This window comes from Artemia franciscana, chromosome 4 (assembly GCF_032884065.1).
Source record: "Artemia franciscana chromosome 4, ASM3288406v1, whole genome shotgun sequence".
NCBI lineage: Eukaryota > Metazoa > Arthropoda > Branchiopoda > Anostraca > Artemiidae > Artemia > Artemia franciscana.
In genome coordinates, this window is record NC_088866.1 from 35,119,769 (window position 1) to 35,145,462 (window position 25,694).

General features: G+C 35.4%; 1 protein-coding gene across 3 annotated transcripts in view; it reads left to right on the plus strand.

Moving 5' to 3' along the window:
• The window catches only part of LOC136026348 (chaoptin-like), a 125,198-nt gene that overhangs the window by 82,481 nt on the left and 17,023 nt on the right, over positions 1-25,694 (plus strand). For all 3 annotated transcript variants that reach the window (XM_065702861.1, XM_065702860.1, XM_065702862.1), the window contains 3 exons: positions 11,292-11,463; positions 15,627-15,737; positions 23,382-23,678. In XM_065702861.1, coding sequence (XP_065558933.1) covers positions 11,292-11,463; positions 15,627-15,737; positions 23,382-23,678 — 580 coding nt within the window. The remainder of the gene's footprint in view (positions 1-11,291; positions 11,464-15,626; positions 15,738-23,381; positions 23,679-25,694) is intronic.

The following is a 25,694-nucleotide window of genomic DNA, read 5'->3' on the forward strand; positions in this document are numbered from 1 at the left end:
ATCAACTTCAAAAATACATAGTGAGGAATTACTTTTCTTACATTTCAGCTTTGAATTTAGGGTGGATGCTTGTTTTCATTCACTGATTGCCAACGCTTCTAGATTACTAGGGTCCTTGCGTCGACCTTTCTACACTTACTTACTTATGTCTCCTGCCGAGCACTGCTCAGTGTAGAGAGTGACGTCTGGCTCCTCCATCCGCTTCGGTCCATGGCGAGTATCTGTGCTTTCCCGTCTGATGTCTGGCATCGTCAGGAACTCGGAGAGGCTGTCAGACCAATGTTTCTTCGGTCGGCCGTGAGGTCGCTTCCAACCGGCTTTGATAGGGTCAAAGTTGTAGATCGTCTTTGCGAGAAGATGTGGTGGTATTCGAAGCCGGTGCCCAAATTATAGTAAGGTAACTCGGCTGCTTGAGTCAAAAACCGAGACTGATTTGTGAGCTTCAGAAGCTTCTCATTGCTGAGTCGGACCATCGTAGGCCCTCGATCCTCCTATGGCATTTCGATTGAAATACGTCGATTTCCTTGAGGGTTTCAGTTGATGCTTGCCATGTCTCAGCTCCATAAAGTATCACAGAACCGATTAGGACATTGAAGATCGGCAATTTTGTTGCACGACTGATGCTCGGTTTTCACCAGAGGTGACGATTCAGTCTACCCATGGCAGAAGACACTTGGGACAATCTCGCTTGCAGCTCAGAGAGAAGCCAGCCATCTAAAGAAACTACGGAGCCCAGGTAGGTGAACTCTCGAACAACTTCGATGCCAGTGGCGCTGTCCAGGCTAAATGGTGAAGGAGAAGACGGGTCCATGGCCATAATTTTATTTTTTTCCAGTTTATATGCAGTCCTACTTTGGCAGCCTCTTATCGTACAATTTGGAGTGCTTCCAGCAGCTGCTTCATGGAGTCCCCCAAAATGGTCAAGTTGGCAGCAAAATCAGAATCTATGATCGCGCGATCTCCAAATTGGTGCCCAAAGTTGAATTGTTAAGTGGTTTTAGTCATAATAGTAATCTCGATGACATTGAAGACCTCTGGGGCCATTGCATACTCTTGTTGCAATCCTGTCGTGATTTGAAAGAACGGACTGCGCCGGCCGTTTACTTGTACACAGCTCTTTATCCCATGATGTATCGCCTTGAGAAGTCTGCAATATTTCTTGGGTAGGCCAGTCAACTCTAGAATCTGCCAAAAAGCTTGTCGATCGACTGAGTCAAATTCAGCATGGAAGTCGACGAAGGCAATAAATACTTTGTGTCGGAACTCTGTGGTCTTCTCTACTGCTTGTCAAACCGTGAAAATTTGCTCGATGGTTGAACGGTCTGACATAAGACCAGCTTGCTCCGATCGCCGGATTTTTCGAATGATGTTCCGACATCGATCCAGCAGGACCATTGAAAATAGTTTGCCAGGGACTGACAGTAGAGTTATTTCCCGGAAGATGAAGCAGTCGCTTCTTGAGCCTTTCCTCTTCCAAAAGGGATGATGACATCCTTCCGCCAATCCTCACGAATTATCTCTGTTTGCCAGATTCTAGAGAATAGGCTGCGGAGAAACAGGATCATTGCAGGACCTTCATATTTTAGCAGCTCTGAGCCTAAGCCGCAAATACCAGCAGCTTTATTATTCTTGAGCCTTTTTATTGCATATTCAATTTCTAAGGGACTGAAAGGCGCATCGGGAGGAGCAGCTGTTTCAGGTCTTTGACACCTAGATTGGCTGGGACTATCATTAGGAAGCATAGACGGGGTAGTATTATTGAGGAGTGAATAGAACTGGTCCTTCCACTGCTCAAGACAAGAACCCTTATCAGAAAGAAGTGTCCCATCCCTGGACAAAACGGGATCCAGGGTGGGATTTTTATTTTATTTGAAGTCTTGGAGATGCTTCAATAGGCTACCCATGTCTTTTTATTTTACAGCTAGTTCGATTTCATCGGCTTTCCTTGCAACAAACTGGGTTCTGTCCCGGTGAATAATTATGTTCCACACTCCATTGAGCCTTCGATATGTGATCATGTCCCCAAGAATTCTTGCCTTCTGTCTTTGCTCTATGACTTGCAGAGTTTCATTAGTTAGCCACAATTTCTTTAGGTAACTCCTCTTGCCGAGCACTAGTTGTGCTGTTTCGCTGGTCCGCGGTTTAAAGTGCTTCCAGAAATCTTCGCTGCTATTAAGTGAGGCAAGGGGCTAAAGTGATTCAATATCTCAACACTGTAATTCTGGCGAGTATCTGGCTCTTTTAATTTCCCAGTATCTGCAGCAACGGGTTCTATTTCCGACCATTGCGCATGGAGGCAATGCCGGAAATCTGCGCACACAAGCCTGTGTTCTGCGTTTTTGAGCTCGGCTAACCTGTAAGTTCTGCAGTTCTTCACTGATGATCTCCAGGGCTTGGAAATAATGACGTAGTCAATCATCTTCTTTGTGCCACCGTTAATAGTCTTACGTTGGAAGTAGGTGTTTGCGATGCAAAGGTCATGAGATCGGCACAGTTCTAGTAGGCGAAGCCCATTGTCGTTATGTTTATCGGGGGATACAGGACCAATTGTGCCGCGCCATACACCCATATCATTGTACACTGTCGCAATGAAGTCACCGAGGAGAACATTTATGTTCATGGGAGGCACTGTGGTAAGACATTCGGACAAAGCAGGCAAGAAATCCTCCTTAGTGACATCATCAGAATCGCTGGTCAGGGCATAGCATACGATGACAGTCATCTTGCCATGCTTGTATGTAAAGCGGTCCTTCATTAATCTTTGCAGGGCTGTTTAGCGCAAGATCAAAGCCATTCTTTCTCTTGGTTCCTCCCGACTTCAGCCTCAGGTTGTTATGTTTATATTTTTATAGGTGCGGGAAACCACTGGGCCGGGGCAAAAAATATTGACTAAATAGAAGCTTATCAGAATAAACAAATTTGTATAAAAAGCGCCTAATAGTCAGTTAATCAGAGCTATTAGGCCATTGAAGTAGGTTAAACTGTTTTGAATATTCTATTGAAAGTGTTATATTTGAAATCTCGGATGTTCTGTGTTTTCTGTAGAATGGTCAACTTTTTATAATATAGTAAAAAAAAAAACTCTTCGGGGTTACATCCTGATATTTACCTTGGGTAATTTTTCTGCGTTTCAATTTTGAATTTCTCTATTTACTTCATTAAAAGAATAGCGTTTTTCACTAATTAAATAAAAAAACTAGTTATTTTAACTGAAAGTAAGGAGCGACATTGAAACTTAAAACGAACAGAAATTACTCCGTGTAAGAAAGGGGCTGTTCCCTCCTCATCGCCCTGCTCTTTACGCTAAGGTTTAACTCTTTCTCTCAGTTCTACTTTATTAAACAGTAAAAAACTTTAGCGTAAAGAGCAGGGTGTTGAGAAGGGAACATCCCCTTTCATACACGGAGCAATTTCTGTTCGTCTTTAGTTTTAATGTCGGTCCTTACTTTCATTTAAAAAAAAACTAGTTTTTTTTATTTAATTTCTGAACGTTTTTGAATTGATACATGTTTGACTTTGGCTCTCCGCACATAAATCATTAAAATGAAATTTGCACATAAATTTTTTGTTTTTGCTTAATGGCTTTCTCTTGGTTTTGACCAGACGATTTTGAGAAATAAGGGGTGGGGAAGGAGGCCTAGTTTTCCTCCATTTTTTCGGTTACTTGAAAAGGCATCTAGAACTTTTAATTTTTAATGAACGTTGTTATTAGTAAAAAAAATATACGTAACTTAAGAATTAACTTACGTAACAAATTTCTATATTCTTATATTTTTATTACATATATGAGGGGGTTTGTCCCCTCGTTAATACCTCGCTCTTTACACTAAAGCTTAAGTTTTGTCCCAATTCTTTAAGAATGACCCCTGAAAATGCTTTAGCGTAAAGAGCAAGGTATTGTGGAGGAGACGAGCCCCCTCACATACATAATATTTTATGTTCGTTTTAAGTTTTAATGCTGCTCATTACTTCCAGTTGAAAAAAAATCACTTATTTTCTCATTTTTTTTTAATAATGCTAGAAAATCCTGCGCCCTTTTCATTGAATTTCTCTTCCCCCATGACATATTCCTCCAAGTAAAGATCCTCCAACATAGCCCCCCTCAATTCCCCCATACCAAAACAAGAGCTAAGAGCTCAAATGGCTCTTGTGACGACGCAAGAAGAGCTAAGAGCCAAGAGCTCATATGGTATGAGCTCTAACAAAATTCTAAGAATCAATAGACTGATTTAAAAGGAAAATCAGAGGCTTAATGCCGGTCAGGATTTAAAATAAGAGCTCTGAGTCACGATGTCCTTCTAAATATCAAAATTCATTAAGATCCGATCACCCACTCGTAAGTTATAAATACCTAATTTTTTCTAATTTTTCATCTCCCTTTAGCCCCCCAGATGGTCGAATCTAGGGAAATAATTTTATCAAGTCAATTTGTGCAGCTCCCTGACACGCCTACCGATTTTCATCGTCCTAGCACGTCCAGAAGCACCAAACTCGCCAAATCACTGAACTCCTCCCTCAACTCCCCCAAAGAGAGGGAATCCGGTACGGTTACGTCAATCACGTATCAAGGCTACGTCAATCACGTATCAAGGACATTTGCTTATTCTATCCACCAAGCTTCATCCCGATTCCTCCATTCCAAGTGTTTTCCAAGGTTTTCCCCTCCAACTCCGCCAAATGTCAAAAGATCTGGTCGGGATTTGAAATAAGAGCTCTGAGTCATCCTTCTAAAATATTGAATTTCATTCAGATCTGGTCACCCTTTCGTAAGTTGAAAATACCTCATTTTTCGACGTAAATAACTTTGAAGACCACACTGCCTTTCCATGAAGAAAGTAAAACAGTTCAAAATAGGGATGATACCTTTTTATTGACAGTGAATTGATACAAAATTATTTAACTGGATATTTCGAACACATATACAGTGTTCATCATCAGCAGTAAAACTGCTGATGATGAATACTGTATAAAGAATTTTATATCTATTCACTGTCAATAAAAAGGTATCATCCTTATTTTGAACTGTTTTACTTTCCTAATTTTTCCAAATTACCACCCCCCCTTCAACTCCACCAAAGAGAGCAGATCCTGTCCGGTTATGTCAGTCACGTATCTTAGACAGGTTTTTATTCTTCCCATCCAGTTTCATTCTGATCTCTTCGCTTTAAGTATTTTCTAAGATTTCCGGTCCCCCCCAACTGCCCCCCCAATGCTGCTGGATCCGGTTGAGAATTAAAATAAGAGATCTGAGTTACGAGGTCCTTCTAAATATGAAGATTCATGAAGATCCGATCACTCCTTCGTAAGTTAAAAATACCTTATTTTTTCTAATTTTTCGGAATTAACCCCCCCCCAATAGTGCGGATCCGTTCCAATTATATAAATCACGTATCTGAGACTTCTGCTTATTTTTCCCACCAAGTTTCATCCCGATCCCTCCAATCTAAGTGTTTTCCATGATTTTAGGTCCCCCCACCCCAAACTCCCCACAATGTCACCAGATCCGGTCGGGGTTTAAAATAAGAGCTTTGAGACACGATATCCTTCTAAATATCAAATTTCATTGAGATCCGATCACCCGTTCATCAGTTAAAAATACCTCACTTTTTCTAATTTTTCAGAATTGATCCCCCCCCCCCAACTACCCCAAAGAGAGCGGATCCGTTCCGGTTATGTCAATCAAGTATCTAGGACTTGTGCTTATTTTTCCCACCAAGTTTCATCCCGATCCCTCCACTCTAAGTGTTTTCCAATATTTTAGGTTTCCCCCTCCCAACTCCCCCCCAATGTCACCAGATCCGGTCGGGATTTACAGCTCTGAGACATGCTATCCTTCCAAACATCAAATTTTATTAAGATCTGATCAACCTTTCGTAAGTTAAAAATACTTCATTTTTTCTATTTTTCCCGAATTAATGGGCCCCCACTCCTTCCCAAACGGTCAAATCGGGTTTGGTCAAATTTTGAGTTTTAAAAAGTAGAGTTAAGAGAAAGAGTTAAACTTTAGCGTAAAGAGCGGGACGTTGAGGAGGAAAAGCCCCTTTCATATACGAAGTAATTTCTGTTCGTTTTAAGTTTTAATGTCGCTCCTTACTTTCATTTAAAAAAAACTTGTTGTTTTGTTGAATACCCCACAAAGACGCAACGGCATGCAAAGAAGTGGATAATAAAATAAACCCATAAACATTAATTCATTAAATGTGCAAATAAATACTATTTAAAACATTTACTTGCAAATGAAAGAAAAAAAAGAGAGTAAGAAAATTTGTCGTAATAAAAGTGGTTATAGAATAACATTAAATGTTAATGCAGAGTAATGAGCTATTTTTGCAGTTATTTGCGAATTGTCTATATGGCAATTATTTGATGATAGATGTGCCATATTTATTGACAACATGTATTATGTTTAGACTGGCATGGTAGAGTAGTCGTACCTTGTATCTGCCACATTTCTAGAAATAACAAAGTACGTTGGGTTTGATTTCATGTGTTAAGGCAAAGTAATAATGTATTAGCTTGTGTAAACCGTGTATTTTGAAATTAAAAACAAGAATTTGGCGCCAGGTGATAGAGAAGAAAGTTAGTTTTAAAAGCAGTGTTTATTATTAGACGGTGTTTGACGGCCGTGCCATCTCTTTTATTTCTTTTTTTATTCTGTCGACGAAACCGATATGCTGGGCAACGACGAATCACGTTGCCTAAGCAGCGTAAATCTAGATGAAGTTTGTCTTAAGTACAACCTATTATATCACTTTGTTTCGGCTTTACTAAGGTTTAATATTGATCTTTACTTTTCGTTGAGAAACTTTTAAAAATGATGTGAACCTCACTTTTAGTGAACCTCAGAAACCATCTGTTCGTAGAGAATATTTTCGTTATGCTAAAGGCCTTCTCAGTTACCGTCCTTGGACTAGAAATAGTTACTTAATGAATCAATTCCACCTAGTTTTACCTATATGTGTTATTGATAAAAGACTACATGATTTTTGTTCTTATATGTCAATAGTATCTCATCCATGGTCAGCATTATTTATTTAACTGTTTGTTGGTGTTGATTTGTATTTATTTATAGCTTTTTTTTGTTTTGTTTTTCTTATTACTCCATCTTAAGGGCGTTTCGTCCTCTTTTTGTAGATGGGTTATAAATAAATTGATTGATTGATGTGAAAATTATTTTCTGTTCGTCTAATTGAAATATTCTTTTCATTCGAATATATTAGATACATATATTAAATAACATATGTAATTATATATTATACTAGCTGTTGGTGCGCATCGCGCCCCCCCCAAGCCCTCCCCCCGTGCGTGTATGTCGTTACGTGCCATATTAGTTACGCGCCATTGTAGTTGTGTCCCTGTGCCCCAACTGTGAATATATATATATATATATATATATATATATATATATATATATATATATATATATATATATATATATATATATATATATATATATATATATATATATATATATATATATATATATATATATATATGTTTTTAACTACGTAAAACTTGCGAATATACAACATTCTTCGCTGTTCCATGGTATGTACATATAAATAGATTGTCAGGTTTACCGACTCTTGTACATGCAACATATAATTATTCATGGGAAAACAATCCGTATTCAGACCTGTATCGCATTTTTCTAATGATTGCCCTTGAGCTTTGTTGATGGTGATTGCTAATCGAATATTCACAGTGTCCCCGTCGTCACTTATATATCCTCCCTGTGCCCTTCCGGCGTCCCCGTTGTAGTTGCGCCCCTGTGTCCCGGTCTGTAATTTCTCTTTGAGTGTCCCGGTCGTCATTTATATTCCTTGTGTCCCGGTCTATAACGTCGGTCAACCTGTGTTGCCCGGAGGCGCAACACATTCCCATTCTTTCACCATTAAATTTCAAGGCCTTGAAATAGGGACAAATTTTAGACATAGTCCCAATTTGAACACATCTTCTCAAGCTATAATCATCGACTGGGCTGTACCTGAATGCCAGGCGATAATTTTGACGTTGCTCTTGTGATTCATCGGCACGCTTTCTTTTGGCATTATCTCTTTGAGCCGCAAGCTTGTTTTCAGATTCCTCGGCACGCTTTCTTTTGGCATTATCACTTTGAGCCGCAAGCCTGTTTTCACGTTTTTCTTGTAATTCCTCGGCATGGTTTTTTCCAGCAATTTCTCTTTGAGCCTCAAGCCTGTTTTCACCTTGTTCTTGTGATTCCTCGGCACGCTTTCTTTTGGTATTGTCTCTTTGTGCCGTGAGCCTGTTTTCACGTTGTTCTTGTGATTCCTCGGCACGATTATTTTTTGGCAATTTCTCTTTGAGTTGCAAGCCTGTTTTCACGTTGTTCTTGTGATTCCTCAGCACGCTTTCTTTTCTTACTTTCTCTTTTAGCCGCAAGCCTTTTGGCATTAACTCTTTGAGCCGCTTCCGCGGCTGTTTCTTCTGCCATCGTAGGATTTATGCTGAAATTTCTCTTTGAATCGCCTCCTTATATACTTATAATGACGTCATATACAAAGCCTTATATACTTATAATGGCGTCATATGCGTACAAACAAACAAACATACAACTTATTTTTATGTATATAGATAATATATTAGAATTAATATTATTTATAAAACATTTTAAAAATACTCGGTGTAGCAACTAAAATCCAGCATTATAATCTAAATTTCAAGCAAGAAGATTCAGACAAATTTGATATCAGCGGGAGTTTTGTGCCAGAGTGTAGGCACGCTTTAGAACCGAGTCCAAACTTAGCCTGTCTTTGCTCCGAGTCTGTTAGAGGTTGGACTTGGCCCATTTGTTCACTGAGTCTATACTTAAATTTTTTCATAACGTGCTGCCAAAATTCTTCACTCTGAACTTGGATAATTTGTCTGCTGAGTCTATATTTATACCGTTTTTGCAACTAGGTAGAAACTGGTTCGGTTTTGCATTGAATCAGGACTTATCTTGTTTTACACTATTTTAGGATAGACGTTGCTTTTGCATCAAGTAATGAAAATTCTCCAGCTGATACTTAGCTTGTTTTGTATCCATTCCGAATTATCTCGATTATTTTCAATCAGCACCCAAACTGTCCAGAGCTTGAATTTAGCCTGTTTTTGAACCGAGGTAATACTTGGTTAATTTTTATGTCAGATCAGGATTTACCTTGCTTCTTGTTTCTTTTTTGGGAAAACATTTTATGAACTTGACCAAGAAAATAGTTCTAGTTATTTTATTAGATTTATTTATGCTTTCCGTTTAATCACTGCATTCAAATATTGTTTAAAAACAATTTTTATTCTGTTTATGAATAGCTACCCTGGTTTCATTTTTTGCGTAGGGTATGGAACCAGAAATTATTTCACTTGGTATGAGATTTTATTTCACTGGTTCAAAAGAAATCGAATTCACTAGTAATTAAAATTAATAAGCTAATTATAACTAAATTCAAAGATTTCACGCCTTAATCAACAAACAGAGAAAATAACCTACAAGATAAATGTGTGGTTTTTTTGTAGGAACTATAAACAAACTGTCAACCTGACAGACTCCTACATTCGTTGATAAGGGAACTGTCAATGGCTAGTAAAATGCCATTACATCTGATAGCAATCGCATGACAGTTCACAAATCAGTTCTTTTCTGTTTAAAGTATGATGTTAGCAATTATTGGTATGACCCAGCATTTTTAAACTAACCAAAGAACCTGTTGAACGACAGAATAAAGAGGACTTGCGTTTGGTCTTTTGCAGGGATAGGAGAAAAAAATACTTTCTAATTTCCGGAACAAAAATTATACAGATTGCTCCAGCTTTTTTGACCAATAATATTTTCCAAACCATCTTCGGCCCCTTGTATCTTCCTTCCTCCAAGCTAAAATATGTCGTTCTCTTGGCCAAAGGAACGATTTTAGAAAGTTTAAAGCCATCCAAGATTAATTATACCCGCCTTTTTTCTTCTAAAAAAAAACCCTCTGAAAACAATGGTAATTTGGATGTTTTAGAGTCCTTACCTCTGGAGTAATTAAAGCCACGTCATCCCTGGAGCTAATCTTTTGATCATTTCGACTCTTTAGAGCAAAACGGTTTTAAGAAAATTCTGATCTAAGGCACTAAGGAGCTATGGAGACAAAAGGACACATTAGGGGTGCTGGCTGCTTTCTAATCACTTTTAACCCTTATAAAGTGCACCAGAACCTGTAAATCAAACGAACCTTTTCTAATTTTAAGCGCCAGCCTATCTGTGCGAAGTGACTAGGAACAAAAATTATACAAGGAAGTCACTTTGCTCTTTGATGAAAGCCACTCCATGAGCGAACACTAGAGCGTTGATTCTTCTTCAATTTGTCTGCTTCACGAGTCTGCTTTCTTTCGGGTGGTCATATTTAGCTGAAGTTTTATATCCTGTACGTATTGATTCCTAATGACCATGCATCAATAAATTATGACCGAATTAACATTCAATCCATCAAGTTTTATTAACATTTTATTTATTTATGGTTTTAAATGTCGTCGCAAACGGCTATGATTGCGCGGTTACAGATTTGAAACGGTTTTTGGCTAAAAGGAGAGAAAGGTGTGATATATTCTGTGTTATGTATAAATTAAGATGAGAAAAAATTAGATATTTGTAATTTACGTGTAAGTTTTCTAGTCCTTAAAAGTGTTATTACAAGCAATCAGGAGTGGGCCTAAAGGGACCGATGGGCGGATTGATAAAGCTGACATTATCGATAAGTGAATCAACCTCATTCACACCTTGATTTGAAAATCTTCTGCTGTTATCACATTTTTTTTAATTTCAGATGCTATATTGACGCTATTAATATTAACGACTGGTGATTCAAACTAATTAGAACATGTGTCATCACTCCTATGTCTCATGTACATATGCGAGGCACATATTGAGGGCTTCTGCTTTGGCTCAGATAAATCTTGTGAAATAAACCTATTGTTTCTTATCAACAGCGAGTCTAAAAAAAAAAAAAAGTCGACAATTGTAGAGGACAAGCTTTCTTATAATGTAGGATTTTGTTTCATGATGTATGATCTATGCTTTTTATGATCCTAATACTATAATATATGAAATATAATACGTATTCCAAAGATTTGTTATGCGACGGACAAGACCCTTTGGACGTCAAATTTACGCTAGGATTTATTTTTTTCAGTTTATAAATATGCTGTATCTGGCAATTTTAATCAAATCCTAACCTTGCACTAAAGCGTCTAGATTCACCTTAAAAATAGATTGTGCTGAAATCACTTTCTATAATTCAGATATTACATTTCAGCTCTTCCAGAGGGAAGAATCGCACATGTGGACATAGTAAATTCTGGACTAGAAGTGATGGATAATTTCAAATTGATTTTGAGTAATTCTACGGTCACCCCTTCCAAAATTCAAATAGATTCTCTTCGTTGCATGAGTAATAAAATCAAAGTCATTAACGACGATGTATTTGAGTAAGTGTTTCCCGTATTCTATTCATTCGTTTCTCTCCCCCCCCCTAAGAATCTAATGAGGTACAATGGACCAGTATTAGCAACCCAACGTTTAATTACAACAGTAATTGACAATACAACGTTTAATACTCTACTTATCACTATGTATCAACATCACTGAATAATACATTTTTTTTAATGACTTGCAAAATGAATAAAATTTTATGATCAGTGAAGGGTTTTATTCGCCAGAAACTTTTGAAAAATGACAGATAAATGAAACTGATCTTCAATTTTTTAATTAGTCCGTCTTGGGTGTTAAAAATTGAATCTCAGTGTCTTAGAGTTTAGAGGGATAATAGAATTTAAATAGGCTTTAGAAGTTCTAATATATTTTATACTACGTTTTACTGTTATATTACTTTAATATATTCTAATAATAATAATATGCTATTGATACAAAGATTTTTTTTAACGGAAAATCTTTTATTTATATTCGTGTTTTATGAATTTTATTAAGCCAGTTGGCCTAGTCACTTCCCAGTTGGCCTAGGTAAATGAACCTTCCAAACATTGATCTATGCCCAAAACTGGAATGACAAAAGTTTCCATTGCCTTACTTCATCACCTTTGTGTTAATTAAGCTTGAGAGGCAAAAGGTTTTCAAGAAAATACGAAGAACCTATCTTAGTTTAAGAAAAGGAGAGGAGAAAGAACGAAAAGAAAACATTTAATCTTAGCTTGTAGTTCATTTCATCCAAGCATAAATGCATCGGTAAGGTCGTTTTGAGAACATGTGGATTCTAAGTCAAACTTAAACTATTTCTTTAAAGTTTAGACCCTGCAAACTATCTTTAAATTCCTTTCTTCAAGTCTGACGTGTAAGGTAAGTGAGGAGCATTAGAACAACGCCCCGAGCCTAGTCTCATCTATAAATAGTTAAAGATTCCATTTGCATCGTATAATAATTTTCATAGTTCATAAGGATTTAATGTTTGGGGAAGGGAAAATGGGAAACTACGACCGGAAAACAAAAATATTATTCAAATAAGATCCGAGAGTTTCGTAAAAACTTAAATCAAGAAAAAAAGTTTCTTCAACTCTCCGCTGTTAACCTTAAAGCACCACTTATGCTTCACTGAAAACCTCAAAGAAATCATTTAGAGTAAAGGTCAATTGGGTGGCAATATGCTCCTCATAGGGGAGTATCTCTCAGATCTAAGCTTGAACATCCGATTAACTTTTGTTCAGTCAAAAAAATACTTCCGTGATAGATAGTTGATAGGTAGTTCATCTACTTTCTTGAAGGCTTCTTTTTAAAAGGTTAAATAAAAAGGAACTAATTTTTTAACTGAAAGTAAGGAGCAACATTAAAACTTAAAACGAACATAAATTATTCCGTATAGGGCAGGGTCTGTCCCCTCCTCAACGTCCCGCTCTCTATGCTAAAGTTTTTTACTGTTTTGAGAAATAGAGTTAAGAGTTTTAACAAGGTTAAAACAAAAAATAAAAAGTTAACACTTATAACCATTCTTTGTTGGTAGTAACCATGAAACCAGAAGAAATTGCTGCAAGTCTGTCTTGTTTCATAGTGGTTTCAAACCACAACTTATGTTAAAAGTGAATTAAAATGGTCTGTTAATTAGAAATAACTTTACCTTCTTACAAACTTTATGTAAACCAGCGTCTACTTTTATATAAACCTAGTACGTCACTTCGAAAGATTTAGGACAATCAACAAAAAGAAACAAAACGGATCTCATTTAGTTAGAATCCTTATTAAAATTGTAATTATCCAAAATATGGATTTATTATTACTGTACTAAGAAAGTACAGTAACGGCCTATAATGATATCAGGTTTAATGTTATCATGACTCTTGATCTTCTATCAGGCTATTAAATAGCATCAGGTTTTCAGAATAAATGATATCTTGGTTCAAGTTTGTTTCAGATGTTATGCCAACCAAATAATTACCATAAATAATAAATATAAAATAATAATAAATATATAATTTACTATATCGTAAATCCTATTCAATACTAAATAGAATTGTAATTTGTTTTTGTTTTTTTTTCTAGACGGAGAAATAAAATAACAAAGAAGCGAGTATGAGAGGAAATATAATGCTCGATCTTTTTTTTTTTTTTTTTTTTTTTTTTTGGCAAACAAAAGAATACCTTATTAGAATACAAAATAACCTAAACAACAAAATCGAAACACTAAACAAGAAAAATTAAGGGCCATGCTATTTAAATTCCCAAGGTTAAAAAATTATTTTAAATAAATACAATGGAAGATGGGGGAGGGGTGGGGTTTTGAGAAATCCAGAAATAAACTGAACAGACATAAGAGAGACAGGATCTATCGAAGCATATTTAGAACCAAGACAGAAACTCCACTTGGAGGAAGGATTCAATATCAAGAGCTCTTACAATCTTATTTGTGAAGAGCCAAACAGTTTCTTTTTGAGTTTTAGAAAAAAAATTATATACCAAATGAAAACACTTAATCCGTTATCCGAGACTATTGCAGTGTCTCTTATTTTCATGAGTGTAATATTAAACATGACAGTGGCTATTATTTAATAAGCATGACCAGTTTTATTGACTTTTTCCTGGAATGCTTCCTCTTCAATTTTAAGTTTGCGTGCTACTTTACCTACTATTTTTGCTTTTTGGGCGTAGAAAGCAATAACTAATGTGTTTGAATTCTTAGTTCTTGTAAAACTAATGACAAATACATTCATACACTGTGAAGGTGCTCGAATTAAAAAAAAGAGCTAGTAAATGTTTCCAGAAGGCTTAAAACCAAAATTAATTAATGAACATGCAAAATAAGCATGTACTGTAGCCTTTATGGCTGAATTTTCAATAAAAAAGTTTATTAATATTTTTTATTTTAAAATTGTTAGCAACTGTATTCTTGTGATATAAAAATAAATTTATACAATTTGAGCATGCGTATGTGACAGTTATTATATTTTCTCATAAAAATTCACGGTTTAATGAAATATTATGGTCTAAGATGGAGACTTATAGACTTATAAAGTTTTCAAGGTTCTATGATTGCTCGATTTTCTGAGTTGGTGGCAAGAAAAATGGTCAACCACAACATGTTGCATATCTTTTACAAGATTCACTCGATGTATATAGTAGTCCGTATTTTTCTATTAAATAGTGTATGCCCAGCGAAGTTTTACCTGTAGCCTAGAAAAAACGCCTTCTCCCAGATTTGGGAAGTGAGCTGAATTCCCTCAAGATTCATCTAAAAAGTACTGCCCAAGAAAGTAAAAACGTGGGTTTAAAATGTTGCTACTTCCAGAAAATTCTTTCAAATAAACATCCATAATACGTCTTGAAGTTTTGTTGAACAGTATGAATCTCGTATGTTGAAAAAAAAGTAATTACAATTAAAAAAAAAACTTTTCAAGACATATATTATCCACCAAGGTCAATTATAAACCGCTTCTCATGGTTGGAAGATCAGAAACTCTCCAAAATAGCTCTCCAGTGGCATATACCAGTTAAAATTCCCTACTTCTAAGGTTCTAGCATATACCTGGAGCTCAAAGAGTATAGGAATAAGAGATGAGAGAGAGCTTTTGGGCTTCATCATAGATTTGGTAGGAAATTAAACACAGTTGTTAGTATCACTAAGCATGCAACATTACCAGAAGAATTAAAAACATTGTTGGATTTTAACTAGAATTTTTGAAAGTATCCAATCGTTTTGTTTTTAGCCGGGTTTTCAGTTAATTATGAAAAAGTTTATGGCTAGGTTTGAAAGAGTCTTATAAATACATACGAATATACACATTGTGCTCTTTTGGCAAAAGGGATCTATGTTATTCTGGGGCTCAGTTTATCGTAATCTTTGGCTCTAACCAAGATTGAAAGATCTTTCGGCAGTTGTAGGATAGAAAGATGAGCAAAGGCTTTTTCTGGATGCCCTGTGGCCTCTGAATACACAGGAAGTTCTAAGGTCTAAAATAAGTAAAAATCCTTTAAAGACCCCCAACCCTCCTCCTGAGAGTTGCAACCGTATATACCAATGACAAAGACAAAAATAGATGACAGGTCAAGTAAAAAAGAGCATGATTCGAACATAATAAAGCAGAGAGTGGTTTTATTTCTTAATAGAAAAATATATTGTGTTATTAATTCTCCTACCACACACTTTTAGGCCTCTTGCTGACGATTTAGCAACATTGGACTTGAGCTATAACGAGATAGATGAGCTCCCAATTAAAGCTTTGAAAAGCTTAAGCTCGCTCAGTTGGGTCAATTTTCACAAGTAAGTTAACAATATCTTTCAGTCCTAAAATCCACTGTACAATGCTGGTTAATTAAATTACGCAATATTATGTGTGTAACACAGGTTACTTTAAGTCGGTTGAAGTTTCTGTACATTGCCAGCATTTGTCTTTATAAAAAAACTCTAGCAAATAAGGTTTTTTATTTAATTTTGATTTTAAATCGAGTTTGACATCTTTTGGTTTTCTATTTTAAGGTTTTTGAATTGTTGTAATCCCTTGTTAAAATATATAAAATTATTTTTGCGATTAAAACCCGCAGGGCCCTGGCAATTGGCACGCGACAGGCTTCTAACCGCAGACAATTTGTTGTCTTTTCATACTGAATCTGTTCAAAGATATTTGATTATTAAATCAAGTCCAGTTTCTAACAACAATAACTACTAAGCTTCAAACTTTTGTTTTTTTAAGGTTTTTGAATTGTTGTACTCCCTTGTTAAAATAAATACGAATATTTTTGCAATTACCAATTCTTTGCTCTTTGCACAATTTAATGTCTTTTCATAATAATGTCTGATCAAAGATATTTGATTATTGAAGCTAGTCCGATTTCTAATTGATACCTAATTTAATTATTCTAGTCCCTTGTTAAAATATATACAAATATTTTTGTAATTACCTGTTTTTTGCTCTTTACACAATTTACTGTCTTTTCATACTGTACTTTTCAGAGAATATTTGATAATTAAAGCAAGTCGAATTTCTAACAACGATTTCTACTAAGCTTCAAACTTTTGTTTTTCTTTTTTTCAGGTTTTTGAATTATTCAAATCCCTCGTTAAAATAAATGCGAATTTTTTTGCAATTACCAATTTTTGCTTTTTATGTAATTTAACGTCTTTTCATAATAATGTCTGATCAAAGATATTTGATTATTGAAGCTTGTCCGATTTCTAACAGTGATATGTACTAAGCTTAAAACTTCTGGTTTTCTTTTTTTTTGAGGTTTTTAAATTTGTAATATTTACAAATTTTCGCTTTTTGGGCCTTCCTATTGACATTATGTAATTAGTTGCGTTCAGAAAGGTTTTCTTTTTTAAGGTTTTTGAATTGTTGTAATCCCTTGTTAAAATATATACAAATATTATTGCTGTGTTTGGCTCTTTACACAATTTTATGTCTTTCCATACTGTCTCTTTTCAAAAAAATTTGATTATTGAAGCCAGTTCAATTTCTAGCAAAGACATTTACTAACCTTGAAACTTTCGGTTTTCTTTTTTGAGATTTTTGAATTGTTGTCATCCCTTGACAAAATGTCGAATCATCATTTGTAATAATTGCAAATTTTCACTTTTTGGGCCTTCCTATTGACATTATGTAATTAGTTGCGTTCAAAAAAGTGTTCTTTTTTAAAGTTTTTATGGCACTTGGTATTAACCAAGTGACATATTGCAATCGCAAATTCTGTCTGTCGGTCTGTCTGTCCCGGTTTTGCTAGTTTAGAGCTAGAACGATGAAACTTGGTAGGCGTATCAGAAGCCAGACCATATTAAATTAGAAATAACCGTTTTCCCGATTCGACCATCTGGGGGGGGGGGAATGGGGGACGATTAATTTGGAAAAATTAGAAAAATGAGGTATTTTTAACTTATGAACGGATGATCGGATCTTAATGAAATTTGATATTTAGAAGGATATTGTGTTTCAGAGCTTTTATTTCAAATCCTGACCGGATCTGGTGACATTGGGAGGAGTGGGAGGGGGAACCTAAAATCTTGGAAAAAGTTTAGAGTGGAGGGATCGGTATAAAACTTGGTGGAAAAACAAAGCACAACTGCTAGATACTTGATTGACATAATCGGACCGGATCCACTCTCTTTGGGGGAGTTGGGGGGAGGGTTAATTCTGAAAAATTAGAAAAAATGAGGTATTTTTAACTTACGAAGGAGTGATTGGATCTTAATGAAATTTCATATTTAGAAGGATTTCGTAACTCAGATCTCTTATTTTAAATCCCGACCGGATCCAGTGTGAATGGGGGGATTTGGGGGGGGGGGGGCAGAAATCTTGGAAAAGGCATAGAGTGCAAAGATCATGATGAAACTTAGTGGGAATAATAAGCACAAGTCCAAGATACAAAACTGACGTAACCGGACCGGATCTGCTCTCTTTGGGAGAGTTGGGGGGGGGGGATAATTCGGAAAAAATGAGGTATTTGTAACTTAAGAAAGGTATTCAGATCTTAATGAAATTTAATATTTAGGAGGATTTTGTGCTTCAGAGCTCACATTTTAAATTCCAACCAGATCCTTTGACATTTGGGGGAGTTTGAGGGTGAAACCGGAAATCTTGGAAAAGGTGAAAATTGAGGCATCTTTATCATACGAATGGGTCATCAAATCTTAATGAAACTTGATATACACAAAGATCTTATGTCTCAAATGCTCCATTTTCAATTTGAATTCGATCCGGGGACATAAGGGAGCTGTAGGGGGAAACAGAAATCTTGGAAACTGGAAATCTTGGAAAACGCTTAGAGTGGAGAGATCGGGATGAAATTTGATGGGAAGAATAATCACAAGTTCTAGAGACGTGATTGACATAATTGGAAGGGATCCAATCTCTTTGTGGGAGCTGGTGGGGTTGTTAATTCGGAAAAATTAGAAAAAGTGAGGTATTTTTAACTTTAAAACGGGTGACCAGATCATAATGAAATTTGATATCTAGAAGGAACTCATGTCTCAGAGCTCTTATTTTAGATCTCAACTCTGGTGACATTGGGAGAGTCGGAGGGGGATCTCTCTTTGGGGGAGTTAGGGGGTTCAGGGCTTTGGTGACTGGTGCTTTTGGATGTGCTAGGACGATGAAAATTGGTAGGCATGTCAGGGACCTGCACAAACTTACTTGATAAAGTTGTTTTCCTGGATTTGACCATCTGGGGGGCTGAAAGGAGAGGAAAAATCATAAAAAATGAGGTATGTTTAACTTACGAGTGGGTGATTGGATCTTAATGAATTTTGTTATTGAGAAGGACCTTGTGTCTCAGAGTTCTTATTTTAAATCCCGATCGGCATTAAGCCTCTGACTTTCCTTTTAATACAATCTGTTGATTCTTAGAATATTGCTAGAGCTCATGCCATATGAGCTCTTGGCTCTTCCAACCTCGTCACAAGTGCCATATGAGCTCTTAGCTCTTGTTAAATTGTTGTAATCCCTTTTTAAAATATATACAAATATTTTTTGCAATTACCAATGTTTTGCTCTTTATACAATTCTATTTCTTTTCATACTGTGTCTATCAACCTGTAATCAAACCTGTAAGCTTGATCATGTAGTGAGCGGATTTTATCTCACAGAAAAACAAACTAATTTTAAAATGTTCAGGTATTTTTCTAGTTTGAATTAAAAAATTAAAATTATTGCTCAGGCACCGTGTATTTTGCAGTTTACATAAGAACTTTAGAGATTTTGAACTGAACTTAAAAAATTTTCAATTTTTTTGCATGTCTTAGAAAGAAATTGCTTATACCTAAAAGAAAAGAAATTCGATAATGATGTTTTTCTAACAATGATTTCTACTAAGATTCAAACTTTTGGTTTTCTTTTTTAATGTTCTTAAATTGTTGTAATCCCTTGTTAAGATATCTATCTATATATATAAAAATAAGTTGTCTGTGTGTGTGTGTGTGTGTGTCGAGTGACATCATGTTTGTGTGTCGACTGACGTCATGTTTGTCGACTGATTCATTATAAGGATTGAGCTGTATGCGTCATGAAGTTGTTTGTCGACTGACGTCATGTTTGTCAACTGATGAAATTACATACCGGGATACCGGGACACAAATGACGACCGGGACACAGGGAATATAAATGATGACCGGGAACCTCAAAGAGAAATTACAGACTGGGACACCCGGACACAACTCACGACCGAGACACAGGGAATATAAATGGCGACCGGGACATAGGGACACAACTACAACGGGGACGCCGGGGGCACAGGCGGGATATATAAATGACGACCAGGACACAGGGATTGTTCGAATAGAAATTACAGACCGGGACACAAATGACGACCGGGACACTCAAAGAGAAATTACAAACTGGGATACCGGGACACAAATGACGACCGGGACACAGGGAATATAAATGACGACCGGGACACAGGGACACATCATTAGAATAATGAGGTATAGATCTGAATACGGATTGTTTTTCCCATGGACAATTATATGTTGCATGTTCAAGAGTCAGTAAACCTGACAATCTATTTATATGCACAGACAATGGGACAGCGAAGAATGTTGTATATTCGTATGTTTTACGTAGTTAAAAACATATATATATATATATATATATATATATATATATATATATATATATATATATATATATATATATATATATATATATATACTAGCTGTTGGGGTGGCGCTTCGCGCCACCCCAACACCTAGTTGGTGGGGGCGCTTCGCGCCCCCCCCCAAGCCCCCCCGCGCGCGTAAGTCGTTACGCGCCATAATAGTTACGCGCCATTGTAGTTGTGTCCCTATGTCCCACCTGTGAATATAGATAGATATATATATATGGTTTTAACTACGTAAAACTTGCGAATATACAACATTCTTTGCTGTCCCATTGTCTTTGCATATAAATAGATTGTCAGGTTTACCGACTCTTGAACATGCAACATATAATGGTCCATGGGAAAACAATCTGTATTCAGATCTATACCTCATGATTCTAATGATTGCCCTTGAGCTTTGTTGATGGTGATTGCTAATCGACCATTCCCTGTCCCGGTGTCCCGGTCGTCATTTACATCCCCCTGTTTCCCCCGGTGTCCCCGTTGTAGTTGTGTCCCTGTGTCCCGGTCGTCATTTATATTCCCTGTGTCCCGGGTCCCGGTCGTCATTTGTATCCCGGTGTCCCGGTCTGTATATTTACATTTTTAGATTTTTTAGTTTTTTTATTAGTTTTTAGTTTTTTTTTCTTTTTAGTTTTTTTGTCCCGGTCGTCATTTATATCCCCCTGTTTCCCCCGGTGTCCCCGTTGTAGTTGTGTCCCTGTGTCCCGGTCGTCATTTATATTCCCTGTGTCCCGGTCGTCATTTGTATCCCGGTGTACCGGTCTGTATATACATTCGTTTTTTAGTTTTGTTTTTCTCCTTTATTTTTTTCCTTTTTTTTTCTTTTTTAGTTTATTTAGATTTTTAGATTTTTTAGTTTTTTTATTAGTTTTTAGTTTTTTTTTCTTTTTAGTTTTTTTGTAGTTTTTACCTTCTTTTTAGTTTTGTTAATTTTTTTTTTACTTGTGTCCTGGTCGTCATTTATACTCCCTGTGTCCCGGTGCTTTGTTGATTGCTAATCGAACATTCCTTTTGTCCTGGTCGCTTTCTCTTTGAGTGTCGTCATTTATTAGTTTTTTCCTTTTTTTTTTTTAGTTTTTTATTGGTTTTTACCTTTATTTTAGCTTATTTTTCAGTTTTTTCCTTTTTTTTAGTTTTTTTTTATTTTTTATTTTTTTTAGTTTTTTACCTTTTTTTAGTTTTTTTAGTTTTTTTAGTTTTTTAGCTTTTTTACTTTTTTTATTAGTTTTTAGTTTTTTTTGTAGTTTTTGCCTTTTTTTAGTTTTTTCAGTTTTTTTTTAGTTTTTTATTGGTTTTTACCTTTATAGTTTTTTTAGTTTTTTAGCTTTTTTATTTTTTTTATTAGTTTTTAGTTTTTTTTGTAGTTTTTGCCTTTTTTTAGTTTTTTCAGTTTTGACGTCACCTGATCCAGTTTTTTCAGGTGACGTCACCTGATCCATCCATCCATCCACAGACAGACAACTTATTTTTATATATATAGATATATATATATATATATATATATATATATATATATATATATATATATATATATATATATCTCTATTCACAGGTGGGACACAGGGACACAACTACAATGGCGCGTAACTAATATGGCGCGTAACGACTTACGCGCGCAGGGGGTTGGGGGGCGCAAAGCGCCCCGCCAGCTAGGTGTTGGGGTGGCGCGAAGCGCCACCCCAACAGCTAGTATATATATAAATGTAGTGTCTGTCCATCTGTCCGTCCGTCTGTCTGTCACTAAGTATGACGTCAATATATAAAAAAACTAACTAAAAAAAACTTAAAAGAATTAAAAACTATCTTCTATAAAAACAACTGAAAAAAAGAAAAAAAACTAAAAAAAGGAAAAAACTAAAAAACCTAGAATGAAGAAATGAAAAAAATAAAAGAAAAGCTAAAAACTAAAATAGAGAAAGCAACTAAAAAAGAAAAATAATAAGAGAAAAGAAGAAACAAGAAAAAAACTAAAAAAGGAAAAAACTAAAAATAAGGAAAAACAGAAAAAAAACTAAAAAAAAGAAAACTAAAAGACAGACAAAAAATAAAGAAAAAGAAAAAAACGATAAAAAGAAAAAGACTAAAAGAGAGAAAAAACAAAAAAGAAAAAACTGAAAAAAAGAAAAAACTAAAAAAAGAAAAAAACTAAAAAAAAGAAAAAAACTAAAAAAAGATGTAACTAATAAAATGAAAAAAATAAAAAAGAAAAAAACTAAAAAAGGAAAACCTAATAAAGAAAAAAAAACAAAAAAGAACAACTAAAATAAAAGACAAAAAGACAAAACCAAAGCAAAAGAAAAAAAAGAAAAAGAAAAAATGAAAAAAATAAAAATGAAAAAAACTAGAAAAAAAATTAAAACCTAAATTAGGCAAAAAACTAAAAGAACTAAAAAGAAGAAAAGAAAAAAACTAAAAAAAAAAAGAAAAAAGAAAAAACTAAAAAAGAAAAAAAGAAGAAACTAAAAAAAGAAAAAATTAAAAAAGAAAAAAAGGAAAAAATTAAAAAAGAAAAAACTAAAAAAGAAAAAGCTAAAAAAGAAACAAACTAAAATATGACGTAAAAAAAACTTGTTGCTTATTTATTGCACGTGATTCTATGTAAAGCCCAGATTAGCTTTTTGGCAATTGTGTAAATGTCATCTAATGGATGCATCGGGCTAATGGATACAGTTTGATTTTACATAAGGAAATTTCAGTTCCTTAAGCCTTAAAGCCAGGGCAAGTCTTGCTTCGTTAAAAATTTACCTCGTATTCTAAAATCAATAGTTTTTTCGTTCAAATGATAAGGCTTTAATAAAGAAAAAATTGCCGACATTTGACACAGCGAAATACATTAATAGTCATTCAAGTGTCACTCTAAACTCTTAGAAACCGTCAAAACAAACCTGGAAAGAGAACTAAAAGTTTGTTTTTCTTTGACATAATGATAAAATATCACATGACTCATTATATTTGCCCTTGAACTTTCTCTTATAATTTCTCAAATGATTCCCGTTAGAGATAATTCAAAGCGGGAAATCAAGGATTGGGAAGAAGGTTCTGTCATTTTCTCATGAACTGGAATATTTAAGCCGATTTTTTTTCTGTATAACATTGGGAAATACAAGATAGATTTTAGCCTATTAATTCCCCTCCTATAATTGCTACGATATTCTTCACGATGGTTATCTACCTGAACAGTTGATAGAAGGCCGTACAAAAAATTCCTTATTAAAGTCGATTTCACTTCGAAATTCTGTCAAAATTTATATCTTTTTCTCCTCTCCTTCAAAAACTATAGATTCAAACTATTTTAATTTTACTTTTTTGCTTTCAGCAACAAAATTGCTACCTTGGACGGCACAGGGCCACTATGGACTCATTTATCACGAACGCTATCTGCATTATTTATCGGAAACAACAAACTGTCAGAATTGCCAAAGGGTACAGATGAAAGAGGTAATCACGATTCACTCTCACGTTTGCGCCATCTAGACTGGCTCAATTTGGATGGAAATAATCTCGAAGAATTGCACCCAGAGAGCTTACCCCCTAGAATTCACACATTAAGTGTTGCTCAAAACAGGCTGTCGATATTTCCAACGGCTGTTGTGGAATACCTGAAAGAATTGAGGTAACTCTATCTAATTACGTGTTTGTTTAATGATATAGTTATCGTAGCACTCAAAAATGAACGCTAAATTACGCTACTTTTACAACCACAAAATGATCACTTGTTAGCTACGCTTACGAAATAAGGCACAACTTTCAATTAACTTGTTAGAAGCACTTAGGAAAGATGGTACAAAGGTGTTTGCGAATCTGTTCGTACGGCACTTGACTGGTTCTAGTTTGTTGTAATGCCTACTATGTCTGCTGATTGGAAAAAGTATAGATCGGTGCTTCTCGTTTGTTAATAGTGATTTCCCACATTTCATTATTAGCTCATGTGGTATTACCTCATTACTTATAAAATCTAAAATAGTGCTGTTTAATAAAGCTATCCAAAGAAATATTTTGTAAGAGAAGGAGTATTAAATTTGAAGCTTTTTTTAGAAAATGGAAGTTCTCTAATGCATTGCAAAATGTTGCAGTTTGTGTATGTTTTTGCAAACAATATTTTACAAGCCCCAAATAGACCCCAATGCTAGAGCACTAATCTACTAGTGGATATGGAAAATATCTAGTCTACCCTTTGTGTGTCTATGCGGTTAAAGTATATTGCTTTACAGGATAGATTTAGGTAAAAGTATCATTTAGGTCAGGAGCGTACATCAAAATTTTTTGTTCGTGGAATAGAGGTCCTAGGAGCTATCACGAACAGGCGGAAGTGAAAATACTGCTGTTTTTATTATTTTTATTTTAAAACTGTGAGTGAACTCACCAGACTGAGTAAAAACTCAGGCCGCAAGGGCCTGCTGCTTTATCACTGAAAAAACCTAACAAATGGTTTGGGGACTAGTTGCTAATTTCCCCATCCCTATGGTATGCATAGCCAGCTGTAAAACATTGCCCCCCACAACTATGAGCTCCAGCTCAACATCCAATTTAAGAAATGTCTGCAGGAAATGTCTTCTATTAGACATCTTCTTCTTTCCATGGCCATGTGACATTTTTGACAAATTTGGGAATCAACTCTTCCAATTCAAGTGAGAAGATTCCGGAAATGCCCTATTAATATAATAGCTTCAATAAAAGTTTGCATGTCACACTTTTTAAGCTGAAGAAGATATTGCCAGCGTGGGTTTGAACTTCAGAATTACCACCTTTTTCTCTTCGTCTCCTATCTTTTCCGTGCCAATTCTGTTCCGCCCTCTCATTGGTCCTCTCAAGGTCCAAAACAGGCCATTGATGCCAGCCTAATCAGCTTCATCTGCTAAATCATTGCATGCCATCCAAAAATATCCTTTGGTCATCATAAGTGTCTAACGGTTACCATTGGATGCTAGTCTGTTAAGCGGTTCGTGATACTCCAACTTTCTCTTTTGCCTGCTCTCAAGATTCTCATAAGAGTTAGAGCATGCTTGGGTATTTCCTCTGACGAGTTTTTTACTTAACAGGAAGCAGTTAAACTAACGTTGCTTTTTTTTGTTATCCCCCCCTCAAACCACTTACCAAATTAATGGAATAGTCAAGTCGTAAGGAATTCGAAGTTAAAATGCGTCCTTTCTCTTAACAAAAGCTATTATATAAGTTTAGGGAATCATTAGAGAGGAAAGCAGCTTATTCGTTTATTCATTGAGCACGACCAAGAGGATACAATAGTATTGCTGTTATCAGGGCTCTCTGTGCAAAAAAAGTGACTTTCCTTGTTGCTTAAGGTGGGGAAGTTTAATTTTCCAAGATTTGGATTCCAATGGTCCACTTTTCATTTCTATCCGAACATTATTTTTGAGGGGTTTCAGGCTCTTTTTCGTAATTCCTGAAAACTTGTTTTCAAATAGTGTTTTACTAATATTAATCGGAATAATAGTTACCATTAGTAAATAAGCTAAAAACGGCAATTTTTCCCACTACGAAGTTTAGAAAAACAAAAGCGGCGCACTTTTGAACTTTTGGTTACTGGGGACCGTGGTTTGCTCTTTAGTAGGTTGCAGCTATTGCTGTAACCATAAGGGTAACTTGGAAAACACCGTCAAATAAGAAAAGA